The 17,466-nt window shown below is 43.5% G+C and overlaps 1 protein-coding gene across 3 annotated transcripts in view; it reads left to right on the top strand.

The window, feature by feature from the left end:
- LOC117966220 (KN motif and ankyrin repeat domain-containing protein 3-like) overlaps positions 1–17,466 on the top strand; it is a 33,486-nt gene that overhangs the window by 10,614 nt on the left and 5,406 nt on the right. The window contains exons 1-4 of one of the 3 annotated variants that reach the window (XM_034911906.2): positions 9,161–9,331; positions 14,344–14,475; positions 14,869–14,959; positions 15,535–17,463. In XM_034911906.2, coding sequence (XP_034767797.2) covers positions 14,923–14,959; positions 15,535–17,463 — 1,966 coding nt within the window. In that variant the 5' untranslated portion in view covers positions 9,161–9,331; positions 14,344–14,475; positions 14,869–14,922. Of the gene's footprint in view, positions 1–9,160; positions 9,332–14,298; positions 14,476–14,868; positions 14,960–15,534; positions 17,464–17,466 lie in introns of those variants that run through there. The other 2 variants (XM_034911905.2, XM_059014752.1) reach the window with 2 other exon arrangements.

The raw sequence follows: 17,466 nt of genomic DNA, 5'->3' as shown, positions 1-17,466 counted from the left end.
ACAAGCTCCTGCTTATGGCACTGGCACATGTCCTCGCTTTCTCTCTCCCGAGTCTCTTCCTGAGATGCCTCGCTGTCTCATCCAGGTGCTTTTTATGCAATCAGTCAACCAGTTGAACCTGACCATTCTGCACTTGGATTTCTACAGAGGTGGGGTTGCTATGGTATGCAATGCCAGCAAGCAGGCAGCAAGCTGAGAGCCCGTGGCACAGCCCCATGATGCCCGGCCTCTCTAACCAACCAGCGTGCGGGTAGCTGAGATTCTGCAGGGGATTTAGAGCACGCCGTTTGCTTGCATGCTGCCCATTTCGGAAGAGCTACCCAAAAAAACAATCGCATTATTTGTGCACATAATCTTCTTGGACCTGGGTTTTAAATTAATATTTAGGCGTTAGGGCTTGTGAGTTAGGCTGCTGGCACACAGCACCGCTGAGCATTGGGTATTGGTGTTCCCATATTCCAGTGGAAAAAAACACGAACCGTTTCAAGGAGAATGTTGCTGGTATTCTGATAAGTTAGATATGCAGTATTTTATTTTTGCGCTCAGTATCTGCAGTAGTGAGAGTGTTTATACATTACCCTGGTAAGAACACATGCCTGCAGCTGCAAGCTCAATAGAATACATACTGAGACACTGAGCTCCAAGATAGCACTTTCACACAAACAACTATAAGAACATGTTGTGAAAGTTCCCGATTTTCTTGTTATACATAGTTCTCATTTTTTGTCTCTAAATGCCTGTCTGTCTGACTCTGAACAGCTGCCAGCTTGACTATCGACGGCAAGTCTGAACGGAGAGCTAAGCTTTCTCTGAGTTCAGTTCTGCTCAGCTGTATTCAAACAGGGTTAGGTGGATACTTGTTACAACAATGTCATGCATGTTTACCAGGTTCAGTTAAATTACATCTGGGCTCTGCATACGATTACACAAAACTCATGTCAATACAAACATTAAAAGTACAGAAACAACACAAAACCACAGCATGTCCCTTCAGAAATGTTATTTCAGTCTGCCCCCTTGCGGTGGTGTTACCACACTACCTGTAGCTCAGCCAGGCTTTATTTTGCTGAAACCTGAAGATTCCTTCAAGGGCTCTTAACCGTGCTTAGCAGGAAGATTCCCTGTATGCTCGCTAAACTGTTTTTAGTTAGCAAGGTGTGAATTGTATTTCTGATGTATTTTATTGATCTTTAGGAACTTTAGGAAGTTACTGGGAACATTTGTACAAAACTGAACCTATAGTAATAATAATAATAATAATAATAATAATAATAATAATAATAATAATAATAATAATAATAATAATAATGTACACCCAACTGTGCAATAAATAAACACTGTAATGTCATCTTGTTTTGTGACAAATATTATACACCAAAACTCTACATATAAGGCTGTCATTCTATCGAGGGTTTCTGGTGATATAAATCATAAGAGCGTTTGTTTTGACTTCTGACACAGCAGGGAATTGGGAACACAAACTTGTGTGTTTGTTCAGAAGCTGGGATCAATTAAAACCTCCTGGCCCGATTGGTCTCCATGACCTAAGAACAGGGTGGAGGAATTCTTCTCTTATTAATCCTGCGCTCTGAATGGCTCCCTCATTCTGAGATAGCCTTGGAGAATTCCGCGTTAAGCGTGAGTCAGAGATGGCACGGAAGCTTGTCAGTCACAGTGTTCTAAGAGCTACGATTAACCCCCGAACCACTGCAATCTACTTGCGCCTCCATTAGCTAAACGCGTCTCAACAGTACGGATTTGAAAGAAACGCTCAGAAAATCTCTCACACCTGCACTTCCTAGATCATTTCACCTCAACGGTGTCTTCTGGTTCAAAGCGTGTCTCTGGCTGAGAGCATGTGAGCTACCAGACTGTCAAGGGGGTGCAAGGCATTCGAAAAGAATGGCTTCTTTAAAACGAAAATACTTATTTACTGCAACATGTGTTTCTTTCAAAACTGCACAGCAGGTGTGATGTATGGAATATTTCTAATTCGCTGCAAAAGATTGAAAGAAAAGTCCTTTTATGATAATAACTACACAACACAATGCTGCTCTAATGAACGCCTGACAAATCATTTACCATTGGGACACCATTGGGAGGTATGGAACAAATACAGATGCAGTAACGCCGCAGCACTGATAAGGCACCGTGGTGTAAACTACAGTTGAAATGCGGAAATATCACAATGTGGTACTACCAATGGCTCGTGTGACTGTACAAACATAGGCATGGCATTGCCAGTTTGAAGAGCGTAAAGTAAGGGAACCAGAATCAACCTGTTTCCACAAAGAGTGCCGTGTGTCAGAGACGGACGGCACACTGGCCGGAGGTTTTAGACAGAAATGTTGGCAAAGGGGTTGGATAAAAATGAGTCAGTGCGTTGGAGTCGCTTCCCAGCAGTGAGCATGCCTGTGCTACTCTCAACATAATCTGGATGCCTGCATTCGCTAAGGGGGTGAAACCAGACAGCAGAGGAGGGCCATACCTTCCGCTGATTCGGACCAGCTGGCACTCAGAGTGGGGATTTTAGGATTAGCTGAGAGGATGGATTGCATCACACAGCTGCCCCTGTCTATCAGCCTGGGCTTTTCTACGGGAAGCACTGAAGGCTCCTATGTTACAGTGAAGCTTCGTCTTGGCTGGTCCCCACCACTGCTATCTCATTTTATCTGGGGGAATGCTGAGTCTAATATTAGCATGCAGTAAATAACAGCAATTCCTCATGTAATGAAAATCATGTTCTATCTAGGCTATGGTGGATTCTGCTGCTAGAATGCTAAGTAAAGGAGAACTCGTGGTTCAGTGAACACACACGCACACACGCACGCACGCACGCACACACACACACACACACACAGATGAGATTGGGGCTTGCTCTGTTGTTTAATGTGGGGTTTTGTTCCAGGAGGGAGGGGAGGCAGTTAATTTCGTAATGATGTGTAAGTACACATGTATTTACTAATTAACTGCTATGTAAATACACAGTAATTAGAGACACTTTATGGAAAGTGTTACCCCCCAAGCTTTAAGCCCTAGTGGGTAAGTGAGAGGATTCACAGTTTATGCTTATACCTGAGTTTATGCTTTGATCTGTCTTCAGCATATTAGCTCATAAGCGCAAATGTATGCGTTTGCATTCGCAGTAGCACAGGAATGTGATTTTGCAGGTGGTGGGTATACCTTGAGATTAAGGACAGCGCTGTACAGATCGTGATCAATATGGCAATGTCTTTCTGCAAAGCACCGGAGGGCCGAGAGAGTGGATGTTTGCTGCTTGTAATGAGGGGTGAACGGCCTGCAGTTACCTCCAGGTTGTTTTGCCTCTTCTTGCTTCCTCTGAGGGTCCCTGGAGCCCTTATTACCGTTCTGGGGCATCCTGTGTGAGATACACACCTCTGCGCTGGAGCCATATCAACAAGGCTGGATTTTTTTCACAGTAAAAAAAAAAATGGGTTTATTTCACTGCATTTCACAGTCTAAAAATAGGTATTTCAATACATTTCAGAATTATAATATAATTTTTTTAATATTTTTTTTTAGCATGAACATGGGACATTGTGACTTTATTAAATGATCATCAATGGTAAAGTTATGTACCAAGGGCAATGGACAGGACAATAAACTGTTGGTAAGACGCTGGTACCATTTTCCTATAAAAAAAACGATTACAGGTTAACTGGACTGGACACCACAAGAGTCTTGCCAAATGTGGGACACACGTTTTCAATCAGGGGCTGTGATGCAACGTCTTCGAGTCGTGCTGTTTTGAGCTACAGCTAGCGTTTTGTTTTGTTCATAAGCCTGTCCCAGATATCTGCCCTTAAAGTTGCCTTCCTAAAATCAAAAGACATCACTTTTTACTCTTATTGAAATTGCGTATGGATTCCGCACATTGCAATCAAAATGTGTTTTCTGAAAAGTTTTAAATACGGTCCTTCATGCTCTTTTGTAATTCCCCTAATTTGGGGTGGAAAAAAACATGAACTATGTACCACAACTTTTTAGTCTCTGAGATACGCTTTCCTCTGCAGTCTGAATACTTGTAACTGTGTCCCACATGCATCTAGTTAACCATAAGCCAGTGTATATCCCATGCCATGGCATGTTGTTTTAAGAATGGACCGGCTAACCTCATCTGTCCACAGATTTGTAGGAATGAACTCAAACAGAAGGGTCAAGAGAAATATTTACAAATGTGACAAGTAGGTGAAACACCTTCAAGGCAGCCTCTTGCTTGTGGCATGAGCTAAAATCCAGTTAACTGTAATTAAATGCAGATTATTTTCTATAAACATTTGATTATACAAATATAAAAAAAGCTCAATAATACAAAAATAGCTTTCTTTGGCAAATATTTCGACTAGACTTTTGCCTTCGCCAACGCATGAAGGGTCATTCTACAAAGCATTCCCAGCTGGGTTGGGTTTACACCTTTGTCCTTCTAGAAAGAGAACAGAACACTCTAATACAGAACTGCTCTCTAGACCGGCTCGCTAGTTCTGTTACATGAGTTTGTTTTCCTTTTACAAGCCTCGTACTGGGGTACATGCGAGTATATCCCAAAGTGCATTGCAGCAAATCAAAACCAACAGAGCGATCCATCTCTTCCAAACCCCCTGACCTATTCCCTCCCCTCTCCTGCCTCTGCTATGGCTGTTAGCCCCCCTGGTACTCAGAGTCTCAGTATGACCTGTAGTTACCCTCCCCTCTCCTGCCTCTGCTATGGCTCTTAGCTCCCCTGGTGCTCAGAGTCTCAGTATGACCTGTAGTTAACTCTGCTGGTTTTGTTTTGCACGCTGCTGTTTTGACTTGGGGGCCTCTCCAGAGATTCAAGGAGGAACTCTGCTGTTGGGAGTAGAGTTATGGGTGAAATGTTATTGAAAGCTGAATGCCACTGAGGAATTCAGTAAAAAGACTCAAACAGTGTTAATTATGTCTCAACCCTAAAGTTCTAGGTGAGGCAAAACATTTGGCCACAGCTGTACCAAGTCATACAGTATATGTTCAAATTCATGACCTTATTCTATCACCAGATGGGCAGATCACTTTAATCATAGAGTTACCACATAGAGTTTTATCATTGTGAAAATGTAATAAAAAATCAGACTATGGGATATCAAAAAAAAACCCTGACTGTCCATACGGGATGAGTGCGGTAGGGTTAAGGGTGTTTTTTCCTGGCTGTTTTTGTAAACGCACCAGGATTGGAATGCACAGCGCAGGCGAGTTCGGATCACTGTGGTTTTATAACAGATTTTTGGAGCACAGTTCATTTGATGTCCTGCTGCTATTTCAGGCTGGGGCAGGCCAGGATCCACTGCCAGGACTCTCTTAATAGCAAAACTTTTTTTTTTTTTCTTGTCATAAATAATTTTTCTAGTCAACAACAAAAAAGCTATTTCCTTGTGTGTGAGTACCCTGAACATATATCTATCTATCTATCTATCTATCTATCTATCTATATATATATATATATATCTATCTATCTATCTATCTATCTATCTATCTATCTATCTATCTATCTATCTATATATATATATATATATATATATATATATATATATATATATATATATATATATATATATATATATTACATCCCCTTTACTTGAATTCAATGTCTGGATGAGATTATGTCGGTCCATGTTAGTTCTCTACCTTGCTTTCACTCATAATAAAACCAGGAATGGAGTAAACTTCTATGAAACGGGATCCTTATTTCCATTTCCTTTACCGGCACAGTTTCCTTGGTCAAATTTCGTATATCGAGGTAAAAACACAAAGCGTGCTCAAACGTTAAGGACAGCGAAGGCAGCATGGCGAGATAACGGGCTTAACCGATACAGCTAATGCACTCTGGGGAAAGCATGCTGATATCTGTGCTTTAAATGGAAACCTCTGAGGACAAGAAGTGATAATAATGACTATATTTATATCCTTGCTGGGGGCTATGCATGTTAGAAACACAATATGAAACATTCACTGCAGAACTAATGCAGTATTGTTACAATGAGCTACAACACAGACACAGCAACGTTACCATGCAGTGTAAGGGAGTTCATCCCCAATATAAAAATACTGCACACAGTGACACTTACTCACCAATGCACTGCACGTGTACAGTTTTCACAGAAATAGTTTTTCACTGTGTGTTTGTTTTTCGAGAGTGTCTTCGAAGGCAAACTCGTGGATTACCGTGGTGCTGTCCTTGACTATGTTCCAACGCGGCAGCGATGGAGTTTACACTCTCCGTGACATCCTTGCAACATCCACGGCAAATATTTACACAAGGGTTTGTGTTTTTATGACTTAGATTGTGAATAGTGTTCCGCGGCGCTCCCACAGAGAGGGTTACCAGAAGCTTGCTTTCAAGGGCGTTTCGGGGGCTTTCGCTTGTTATTGAAGTTATGAAAGTGCATATAGTGCTCCTCTATTCTGTCTTTAACAGTGTATCTGCAAAAACAAGAAATGAACAGACTGAAATCCGCAGCCCCTCCCCCCCAAAAAACGAGTGGCGTGCAAACTGATAGGGACAAAGCAATGGCTGGTGGTGAAGCATGTTTTGAAGAAGTGGAATCGACAGTTATTTAAAATTCAGTTTTGTTTGAAATAAAAGTTTCTGGCTATTTGGTTCCTTTAAAAAAAGAAGGACCCGATAGCTCTGGTTTTTAGCTGCTGTATTATTATTGGTTTCTTAGCAGACGCCCTTATCCAGGATAAAAGCACAGTAAAACACAGGCGCAGATCACAGTGAATAACAACAGTAGAGGCAAAGTAACGCATTGTAAACCGGGTAAGGAAGCTTGGTAAAATTCTAGTCTAAGCAATGCTGGTGCATGAGAAAATAGTTAAAGCCTCGTAAAGTGTGATGCTATCATGCACATTCTGGGGCAGCTAGCCAGCTTCCAGTATCATTCTTAAACCTCTCAAATGAACCTACAGTAATATTATATTATTATTATTTATTTCTTAGCAGACGCCCTTATCCAGGGCGACTTACAATTGTTACAAGATATCACATTATACATTATTTCACATTATACAGACATCACATTATTTTTACATACAATTACCCATTTATACAGTTGGGTTTTTACTGGAGCAATCTAGGTAAAGTACCTTGCTCAAGGGTACAGCAGCAGTGTCCCCCACCGGGGATTGAACCCACAACCCTCCGATCAAGAGTCCAGAGCCCTAACCACTACTCCACACCATGGCTACATTGTAAAACAGAAAATCTGTAAATGTAGATGCAAGCTGCTTTTAGAACAATTTCCTCTGTAACAAGTATTAGCCCCCCCCCCCCCCCCGTGCCCCTCTCTTAAATTCTATGCAGCACGTACTGTGGGCCTTTGGGCCCTAATACCGGCTGCACGTGAAGTGAGCAGTCAATGTAAATCTAACTTCTGGAGAGATTCTATAGGAATCAGTGGTAGCCAACTGGCATGATGTCACAGCACATCCGCCATCTTAGTGAAGGAAGGACTTGCACGTTATGAATACATCTTGGGGAACTAAATGTTTTCAGACAGGAACAGAAAAATCCACTATAATTAAAAATGCGCCTTTAAAAAACACTCTGATCTGGCAACACTGCGGCTGCTTCCTCCTTGTGATTCACGGTCTACTGCTCCCCCTAGTGGCCATTCCTAGGCACAGCCAAGGAAACTCGTGTGCGAGGTGTGTCAGATGTAGTTGGAGGAACCGGTAACAGGGAGGTATTTAATGATCTAAATAGTGACGGATCTAAATACTGCCATCCTTTAAGACTAGATAAACCCTGCTGGTGTCATCATCAATTTACAGTGAAACATACTCCAAATAGAAAACAAGCCCTGAGATGTGTCAGTACACAGGTGTAAGGAACAGGGAAGTGCTAATTGTACGCACCGTATTCAGACTGTAATAAGAGAAGACAATGTTGCCCTCTGCTGGAGGTTGAGTGGACTGCATGACGTCTGCACAGCCAGGTTCTATAGCAGGGTTCTTTACACGTAACCTTGATCCACTAAATTAGATGATATCCAAAAAAATAATATTAAGGCTAAAACAACTTTTTCTTTCTTTCTTTCTTTCTTTCTTTCTTTCTTTCTTTCTTTCTTTCTTTCTTTTATTTACTGCAGTTTACAGTGAAACGTTTAGAGCAGTGGTCGCGGTGACCAACGTTGGCTCATGCCCTTCCACTCCTGGTCTGTGTTCCAACCGTGTTCAGAATAGTTTAATTGAACCAATTAAACCTCCACCAGACCCTGAAGCAGTTCATTGTATCATTTTAAACCTGGAGTCACTTTTAATAAGACTGCAATATAGGCTGCGAGCCTGTTCCAACAGCGCACCAGCCACAGGGATACAGTGGGCGCGTCCAATGGTACATCATTGTACTTCAGTTTACGCACCATGAGGCGCCTGTCTGCTTACTCATGAATGCACCCTCGAGTAAATTAAAATGGCGTTGTAACATATTAAGATGTATAAATTAATTTGCAATGAAATTGCCATGTGTTTGATAGCTGGACACATCCAGAATATATTAAAAAATATATAAAAAGTGGCCAACACACACGCACACGCACGCAAGCACGCACGCACGCAGGCACGCACACACACACAAAATTAACTTTGGCTGACATTAAACAAAAGCTATTATATATACATATTCACCTATATATATATATATATATATATATAGGTGAATATATATATATAGGTGAATATAGCTTTTGTTTAATGTCAGCTGAAGTTAATTGTAAACTAGTATGACTACAACTTCAAGGGTTAAAAAAAAGAAAGAGGAAGAAAAAACTACGTATATGTTTTTGTGTGCCTGTAGTGACATCAGCAAAGATCTTAAAGACATTATTCTTGAGGGAGTATTTTAGGTGAAGACAAGCCTGCCGATAAATCATATCAAACACATTTGATTTAATGCTCAGCAGATACACTTTTATGTTGTATCAGCTTTTACCACTTAAAAGGATCGCAATACATATCCTTGGAATAGTGGAAACCCCCCTGGTATAAACCGGCTGTGTGCTTTGTAGTGTTCCCCAGGGACGCGTCGATTCGGCGTTCTTTGTGATAGCGCCGACAAAGTTCTTGTCTCATCCGCTCTGTGCTGCTATTGGTAGCAAGTTTATACCTCGCGGCAAACTATTGGTGCTGTCTTCAGTCTGTCACAGAATCATAAAGTTTTCCTCCAACTTTTTCTGCGAAGATTAGGGTGGGAATGTGCTGGTGTGTGTGTGTGTGTGTGTTTTTATTCCCACATACAGTACTTTACATGACCCGCTGGGACCTGTTTCACTTCGTGGTCAGCTGGGCGCGCAAGGTAAGGAAGAGAGGGCAGCGCTTTTTAAAGAAAGAAAACGACACTTTGTCGCACTGTGAATTAGTGAGTTTTTTAAGCTGGAGTACAGCAATGTGTGCAGCCTGCCTCCAGCTGCGCTCGCTTTTGAGTTTGTGTTACGAGAAAAGGGCAGAGCTAGCGCAAAGTCCATGTTAGTCAGACATGAACAGTATTTCCCTCGCTCAGATTATTACACTAAAGGCACCACTAGCTTGGGAGGGGCTGGGGAGGTGTATTGCGCTCCATTTTTAAAAAAATAGTATTATTTTATTTTCCCATTGATTCAGTTGTGGCATTATCTGTTATTTGAAAATCGAATTTAACAGTAGTCTGTGGACAGTATGGAGGGTGGTCCACGGTGCATAAGATGAACAGGACGGTAGACATAACCGCGGTTTATCGACAGTTATAATAATAATAATAATAATAATAATAATAATAATAATAATAATAATAATAATAATAATAATAATAAAGCAAACAAACAAGTAAATGCTACCGTCGTTCTCAATATAATTGTACAGTATTACGCAGGACGCAGTACTTGGCTCCGCAATGCGTAATGTAGCCTACTACCTCAACCGACTAGGACATATTAACTTCCCTTTTACTTTATTATTATTATTATTATTATTATTATTATTATTATTATTATTATTATTATGATGATGATGATGATGATGATGATGATGATGAATGTGACCAAGCACCCCGCACCCAGTTTATTTGCGCGTACAGTAGTGGTAATGAAAAGGGCTTCATAGCTTCTTTGTTGTACACGTATTACCGTCTGTACATGTATTGTATTCCATTGTATTTCACTCTCTATTCTACGTGGTTGCCGCAGGCTACAAAAAGTAGAATTGCCCAAACCCTTTATTGTCTCGCCAAATGCGCAATGTTGTGCTGTCTTCTTCTGGGGAGCGTCAATATCTTGCCAGAAAATAACAAAACAAATCTGTAATTTAAATTGTATGACCTGTGGCGTGCATTTTACCCTTTCTTAAGATAATGTTTTTTTTTTCTTGTTGTTTGATTTGGGAGTTGTTTCTAAATGTTCTTTCCAGAAGTTTTCAACATCAGCTGGTTTGCTGGTTGTGGTGTTTTTTTTTTGGTTTCCTCTCTGTGGGCGAGGACCCAAGTAGACGCCCACCTCTGCAGCGCTTCCAATACAAAACTAAATTATACGAAACCTTAAAAAAACAGCAACCCCAAAGAAAGGATAAAGTCCTGTTTATACTTACAGCTATCCCCAAAGCAATGCTTTGCAGCCAGGGATAGATAGTCTACAGTGTAAAGGCAAGTGGAAATTCAACTCCGAGATTAAGTGTGGAATCCTGTTGTTTGGTTGTCTGGCACTAGTTTTGTAACATTAACAGGCATTTTACCTCTTTAAAAAAAAGAGTTTTGAAAATATGGGATGAATATATAGTCCACTTTGAGCCACATTTCAACAAGTCGGGGCGAGGTTACTACAGGCAGTGCAGCGCTCCGATGTCGGGGAATGTATTCTTTCCCATAGACAGAATGAGTCTCCACTGTGAGATTGATTCAGTGCCTCACAGTGCAATTCACATTGACCGGATTCTCACCCTAGCAGGTTAAAAGCATGTACCTGTTCGGACAAGCCTGCGCCAAACACACAAATGTGTCAGAGCTCAGTAATACCCTGCATTCCTTTTAAACTCATTCTGCAGGATTGAAAACTGCTAGTCCATAGTGTGCACACGTAATTCCCTGTGCTTTACAGTTCTTTGCTGTGCTGCAGAGTTAAACCTGTATATTTGCACTGGAGGAAATTATAACTAGCTCATTATTTAAGAAGCATTTTGCAGTTTTACCACATAGGGTCTTTAACTTTAAATAATGCAGTCTTTAATAATGCAGGGTAAAGAATTTACATCAATTATTGAAACACAAGCATCTAGCATGCACGCCATAATACATTATTAAACATAATTCTAAAATGCATCAAAATCAGCTTCATCCAACAGACAGCTCTGTGATTTAGAAATGAAATCTTTAAGGCTGGTAATGCTTGTAAAGAATAGAGATGAAACAGCTGTCTTTGATTGTATATTAAGTCAAAAATGCAACAAAATGAACATGTTTAGCACCAATCTGTGCCTTGGTGTCATTATCAGTGTCCTAAATTGATTTGTAATTTACTGGCTCTTTTTAGCATGGCTTATTTGGACATACAGGCTGGGCAGCTGCACTGTAGTGTAAACACATTAACGAGTTCTATAGTAGAAGCATGTGTAATGCACAGTCTACTGGCAACATCTGCCATGCTAATTACAGCTGCATTCTCAATGTTGACTTGCTTGCCAGTTCTTTCCTAAGTGGCTGGTGAAGGTTCTAAATCAGACGCAGTTAATCAAGATACAGATGCTTGGATCAACAGCCACACCATTCCTTTGCTAATTGTCCCGATGGGACTGTGTGGCTTGGTCTGGAGTGGCTCAGTCCTGTTGCAGAGTGCACCCCACCCCCTTCCACCCTTCCCTTCCTTCCTGCAGCCTTATTCACTGGGTGACATTTCAAACTGTGAACTCTGGTCCTTGGAGAGCACTGCGGAACAAGGAAACCTCAGAGAATGTGCCTGCGCCTCTTCTGCGAATAATATCCCATTGTGGAGCCAGCGTGAATATCTCCTATTGTGCGCTGCTGTGACGAAATACAGGGAGGTTAATGGCCCTCACATGACATGGTGCCCTGCAGATTGTCACCACAGCTGTGTCAGTCTAATGAAATATATACTGTATATATATATCTATATAGTGTACATTGGGCTTATTTAGTGTGGATTCATTTTCCACAAGGGAAACTGCAGCTTTAGTAAGCCAAAGGTCTAGACTTGGGTTCTGAAAAGCCCAGCGTGGCTGACCGAAGTTAAAATCAGCCCCTTATCACTTTAACTTTGATTCTTAAGAAGTCCATGCCTGGGGGCTGAATATTGAATTACTGTGGTCTTGTTATATTTGTTCTGCAGTCGTCCCCCCCCCCCCCCCCCCCCGTAAGATAAGAACTGTGCATAATTTGAACAGGAGGAAATTCTTATAAAAACCAGAGCAGCCAGACGCTTTAATTTGGAAAGAAAGCTGCAGGGGTCCCATAGCCCTTTCGCCCAGCCTGAAGCTGTGTCTTTCCCTGGCGGTCAGGAAGCGGCTCCCTGTTTGTGATGGCTGTTCTGGCAGCCGCGGGCCTGTTTTTCCAAACACAGAACAATGGGGTCGTCCCCGGGGGCAGGGGAAACTGCATCAGAGCCTGCTTCCCTTCAGGAAACCACAGATTGGGAGCAAGAGGCAGCGCTGGTGGGGGCTGAGAGAGTGCAGGAGCCTTACACACACTGATACCTTGATAAGAAATCACTTTGATAGGAAAGAATAACACCAAATATGCAAGCATATCGCTTTTCAAACATAAGGGTGGCACTTCAACAATATTTGAGTACTTGAACAAATGTGCTCTCAGGGCAAGCAGTGAACAAAGTCAGGTATATACCACAGTAAGTTGCTTTCAGTTTATGATTTGTGCAGAACCATTGCACCCTCCCAAGGAAATCCATTGTTTACTGGTTGCAGCCATGATAGCTTTTCTTTTTAGCATTTTTTTTTTTACATTAATTATTAACAAATATAATTTACTAATTGACCTACACGAAACATGCTAACCCATTTCCTGACGGGATTTTAAAGTTTTTTTTCCAAACGTAGCTCAAAATTGAACAGACACACTGAGAAGCTGAGGCTCTTGCATTGATAAGTGAAGATTTCCCTATCGGGTGTAAGTGTGTGTGTGTGTGCTGCGTGTCTGGCAGAGACACATGCATTGCAGGGCTTGTCCAGCTCCAAAGCCTTCGTGAAGCTCTCTCTCTGTCTCTCTCTCTCTCTCTCTCACGCACATTCGTTATCTCAACCCTCTGCTTCCTTTTTTTTTTTTTTTAAAAGAGGTGGGGACGTTACTTCAGCTTTTCCAAAACACAGAGATTATTATCCAGACTCCACGAAGGGACCTGACCCACATGCCTTAATCGATTGCCAAATCTTAATCCAATTGGTGATTCCATCGGATAGAACTGATCGCCATCTCTGTGCAAGGCCTGAATTACATAGTTTGCATGGGTGTGCCTCATGAGAGTATCTCTGCGTGCTTGTGTGAGTGTAAGGTTTAAAAGCAAGGCTATACTCAGTTGTGCAGAAGGATACAGTTGTTTTGTTTGTGCACCTGTTATGTGTAGGTAAGTACATCAATCAATCAATCAATCAATCAGTCTTTATTTTATATAGCCCCTTTCATAGTGGAGCACCATCACAAAGCGCTTTTTACAAGATGCAGTAACAAGAAAATCCATAATACTTTAAATACAGAGAAATGCATAATACATGCTATACAGTAAAAAAACAAAACACAATGCATAATACATTAAATACAGTGAAAAATGCATAATACATGATATAACATCAGCAGCTGTAATATTGATTACAAAGGGAGAAACTTTTCCATTAATATAACTAGATGCTTTTGCAATCCCTGAAACACTCAATGTGGAATCGCCATTGATTGGGAAGCTTGTCTTGGTTTGAAATCAACACGCTAATGAATGGATTTATTGAATACCTGCTGATAAGTGCTTTTAAGAGAGATTCCAAGTAGGAGTAATGAGCAACAGCACACCCCCTAATGAGAAACACAGCTATGTTCCATTCTATTGTCATTGATGGTAATGCTGTAGGCATCTGCTAATGATTCAGCTGGAGTTTCTTCAGTAGTGTTATTGAGAGCTGTGAGACCAGCTTGTAGAGATACTTGAGGAGGGGCTGCAAGTCCCAGCCTGGTCACTGAGCAAAGGAATAAGAATGACGGGAACAGTGGAATGTGCCCGGGGTGGAATGGAACGGCGCAGTGTTGTGTTAAGTTTTTTTATTTTTTTTCCCTGCCTGCAGGAGTGCTGTGTTGACAAGAGTGTCTCCGGCTGTCGTGTTTTCCAGGGTGTGTTGTGATCTGCAGCCCAAAGAGAAGCGCTGTGTCGGGGTAAAGGAGACACAGAAAGCTGGGAAAGCTGCGTCGGAGTCTCGGAGAGCATTTGGAAAGCCACGGATCGGAGTTCAGTAGTGAGGGAGGTGAGGATGATGCACAGGGCAGAGGGAGGGATTCGTTATCATTGAATAACATGAGAGATCCAGCGCAGCACATTCAGAATTTTTTTTTTTTAGAAATAATTAAGTTCTGGGGAGTGTGCTGCTGTCTTTGTTACTGCAGCAATATTGGGCACTCAGTGTTTGGAATTTTCTACTGCGTTTGCTTTCTTAAAATTTTTTGCCATTATGTTAGCAAAAAGCTTTTTTTTCCCCACAGTCTAGTCTAAGTAATTGCTGTGTTATTGGCACAGCACATCAAACAACACATTTTTTTTTTTTTTACTAAACCACAGTTTTTAAATGAAGCTAACTACATCCCTGACTTCCTGACCGCATTTTACAAGCAGCAGCTCTGAGGTCTGTTCTGTTCCTCAGGTGGCGCACTAACTCTTTCGCAGCCGGCTTCGGAACGCGTGCTGGAGAAGGAAGATGACCCAGTCTGTGCAGCTCAACCAGAAACCCCCAGGTAGGCGACTGAAACACAGCACGGTCTCTCCCTTGGCAAATACAGCACAACAGCATTGAGTTTCCTCAGCACCAAGACTCTTTAATGCATGTCTTTATATAACATTAATACAACATCAGCGTACTTCACTATTTATGATGTCTACAATAGACCCTGGCACACTGGTGGCTGCTGTCTATTTGGTTAATTCTGTGACATTGGCTAAAGGCCGAGAGAACCTAAAGTTACAGAAAGAGTTTAATACATCAAGTGTATTACGTTGGACCAGTAAGGGAAAATCTGACCTAATAAAAATGTACAAGTCAAATTGCAAACTAAATTCTCTACAGTTGCAAACTGTAAATTTAACTACAGTATTATGCTAGCACATTTTCAGTTCAGGCATCTCCACTTGTGCAGTAGAGGTTGCATGCTTAGTTGAAACGCACAGGAAGAAAGCCTATTTGAAATTAAGATTGCTCTTGAGAAGACATTCTTCTGTCACTATATCAACAGATCTGGTCAGTTGTACCAGTTATCTACAGCCAGGTCTTATCTTCCAGTCTTACTTCCATTTCCTACTGTTTCTCCCCCAGACCTGGGAGCCTCATTCCTGTACAAGACCCAGGAGGAGGTTGACCAGGACGGCTCCTATTCCGTACAGACTCCCTACGGATTTGAGCTGGACCTAGACTTCCTCAAGTATGTGGAGGAGATTGAGAGCGGGCACAAGCTGCGTAGGGCGCCCCTGCACTCACGACGGGGGTCACGGGCCCCCAAACCTGCCTCGCAGCCCCAGCAGAGCCCTGGGGGTGGGGGCCAGATCAGCGGCTGTACCTCCACAGAGTCGCTGTCCTCCTGCGCCAGCGAGGAGGGGCGTGTGCCTCCTTTGCCCCCGCCTCGAGCCCGCACCATCTCAGCTCCCTCAGAGAGCCACCCAGTCTCTCCTCCGCCTTCTAATAATCATCCAGCCTCTGCGAGCGCCAAGCTGCCCCCCCAGCCGCCAGCACGCAACCCAAGAGTAGAGAGGACCTTGCTGGAGACCAGTCTCCGCTTGGAGCAGGAACAAACTCAGCTTCATACTCAGCTTCGAACCCTGCTACACAACGGCCCGTGCCTTCAACTGGCTGACCCCCCCAGAGCTGGCTTGGGTCCTAGAGGAGCTGGAAGGTCCACTGCCCCTTTGAGTCCAGCCCCAGACTTCCTTGCTTCCTCTTCTTCCCAGAGCCCAGTCCAGGCTGTTTGGTCCCGGATGAGCCCCCACAATTCAGGCAGGAGTACCCCGGCTTCTGCTGCGGCTGCTCAGGTGGCACCCCAAATCCCACCAACCCAACTCCAGACGGTGCGCGAGCAGATGGCGGCCGCCCTCCGGCAGCTGAAGGAGATGGAGGAGCAGGTCAAAGGGGTCCCGGCACTGGAGAAAGAGATCGGCGAGCTCCGGGAGGAACGAGAGAGACTGCTGGTTGCGCTGAGAGAGAAGACAGGAGGGGAAGGGTTAAGCCAGAGGTCCTGTAGTGCAGGGGAAGGAGATGGAGGAGAAGGAGAGGCCCATAAGAGAACGCCCCCTAACAACATGAGGCAGAGCAAGCTGGCAGACCTGCGGAGGCTGACAGAGAAGTTCGGAGGGAGCGTGGGAGGGAAGGAGGAGAAAGAAAGAGAACGGCACCCACAGAAAAGTGCAGTGACAGCAGCTGCGGTGGTGGAGGTTGAGAAAACGTCGGTAGCAGTAGGTGATGCTCAGAGACTGGAAGACACAGTGTTTTACTACCGAACGGAAGTAAGGGAAGCCGGGGTGGGAACGGATGCTGTAGAGCTTTGCGAGGCAGAGGTGGGAACAGAGGAGATCAAAGTATGCGAGGTTGGGATTAACGTGAGTGTAGAGACGCAGGAGGCCTCAGTCTGGGTGATGGAGTCTCTTCTGGGGCTGCGTAGTGAGGCTGAGCGGGAGATTGAAATCCTACACGACAGCATCCAGAGCCAGCAAGAAACCATCCAAGCGCTGGAGAGCCGACTAACCCAGGCTGACCAAGAACTAGCAGCCATGCGGTCCCAGGAGGACAAGCGCAAGCCCAAGGCGACCCAGGATAAGGGTGTCCAGGCCTGGCCAGAGACAGCCAGTGTCCAGGTCGAGGCTGTGGTCTCACTAACCAGCAAAGGAGTGGGCGGAATGGAAGACGGTTCAGAAAATATGCGCAGCGTGGCAGTTGACTGCCGCTGTGAGGTCAAGGAGACGGGAGTGGGGCCTGAACCTGCTCCCCAACCGAAGGACCAGGAGGTCCAGACTGATGAAGAGAGAACTACTAAAAAAACTGTGACCAGCACCGGGAGCCAATGTGAGCCTTCACAAGGGGAGTTACAGAAGGAAGATATCCGGGCTACTTCAGCCACAGTCCCGCAGAGAGAGGAGGCAGTGCAGGAGAAGAGGCGAGTGACCACATGCCCAGGCGCGGTCAGTTTGAAAGCGAGACCAAGGAGGGGAGACGAGGAAGAGGGGAAGAAGATTGCTGGCCTCAGCACAGCTACTGGTG

Source organism: Acipenser ruthenus, chromosome 49, assembly GCF_902713425.1.
Source record: "Acipenser ruthenus chromosome 49, fAciRut3.2 maternal haplotype, whole genome shotgun sequence".
Lineage (NCBI taxonomy): Eukaryota > Metazoa > Chordata > Actinopteri > Acipenseriformes > Acipenseridae > Acipenser > Acipenser ruthenus.
This window is presented reverse-complemented; position numbering and strand designations above follow the sequence as displayed.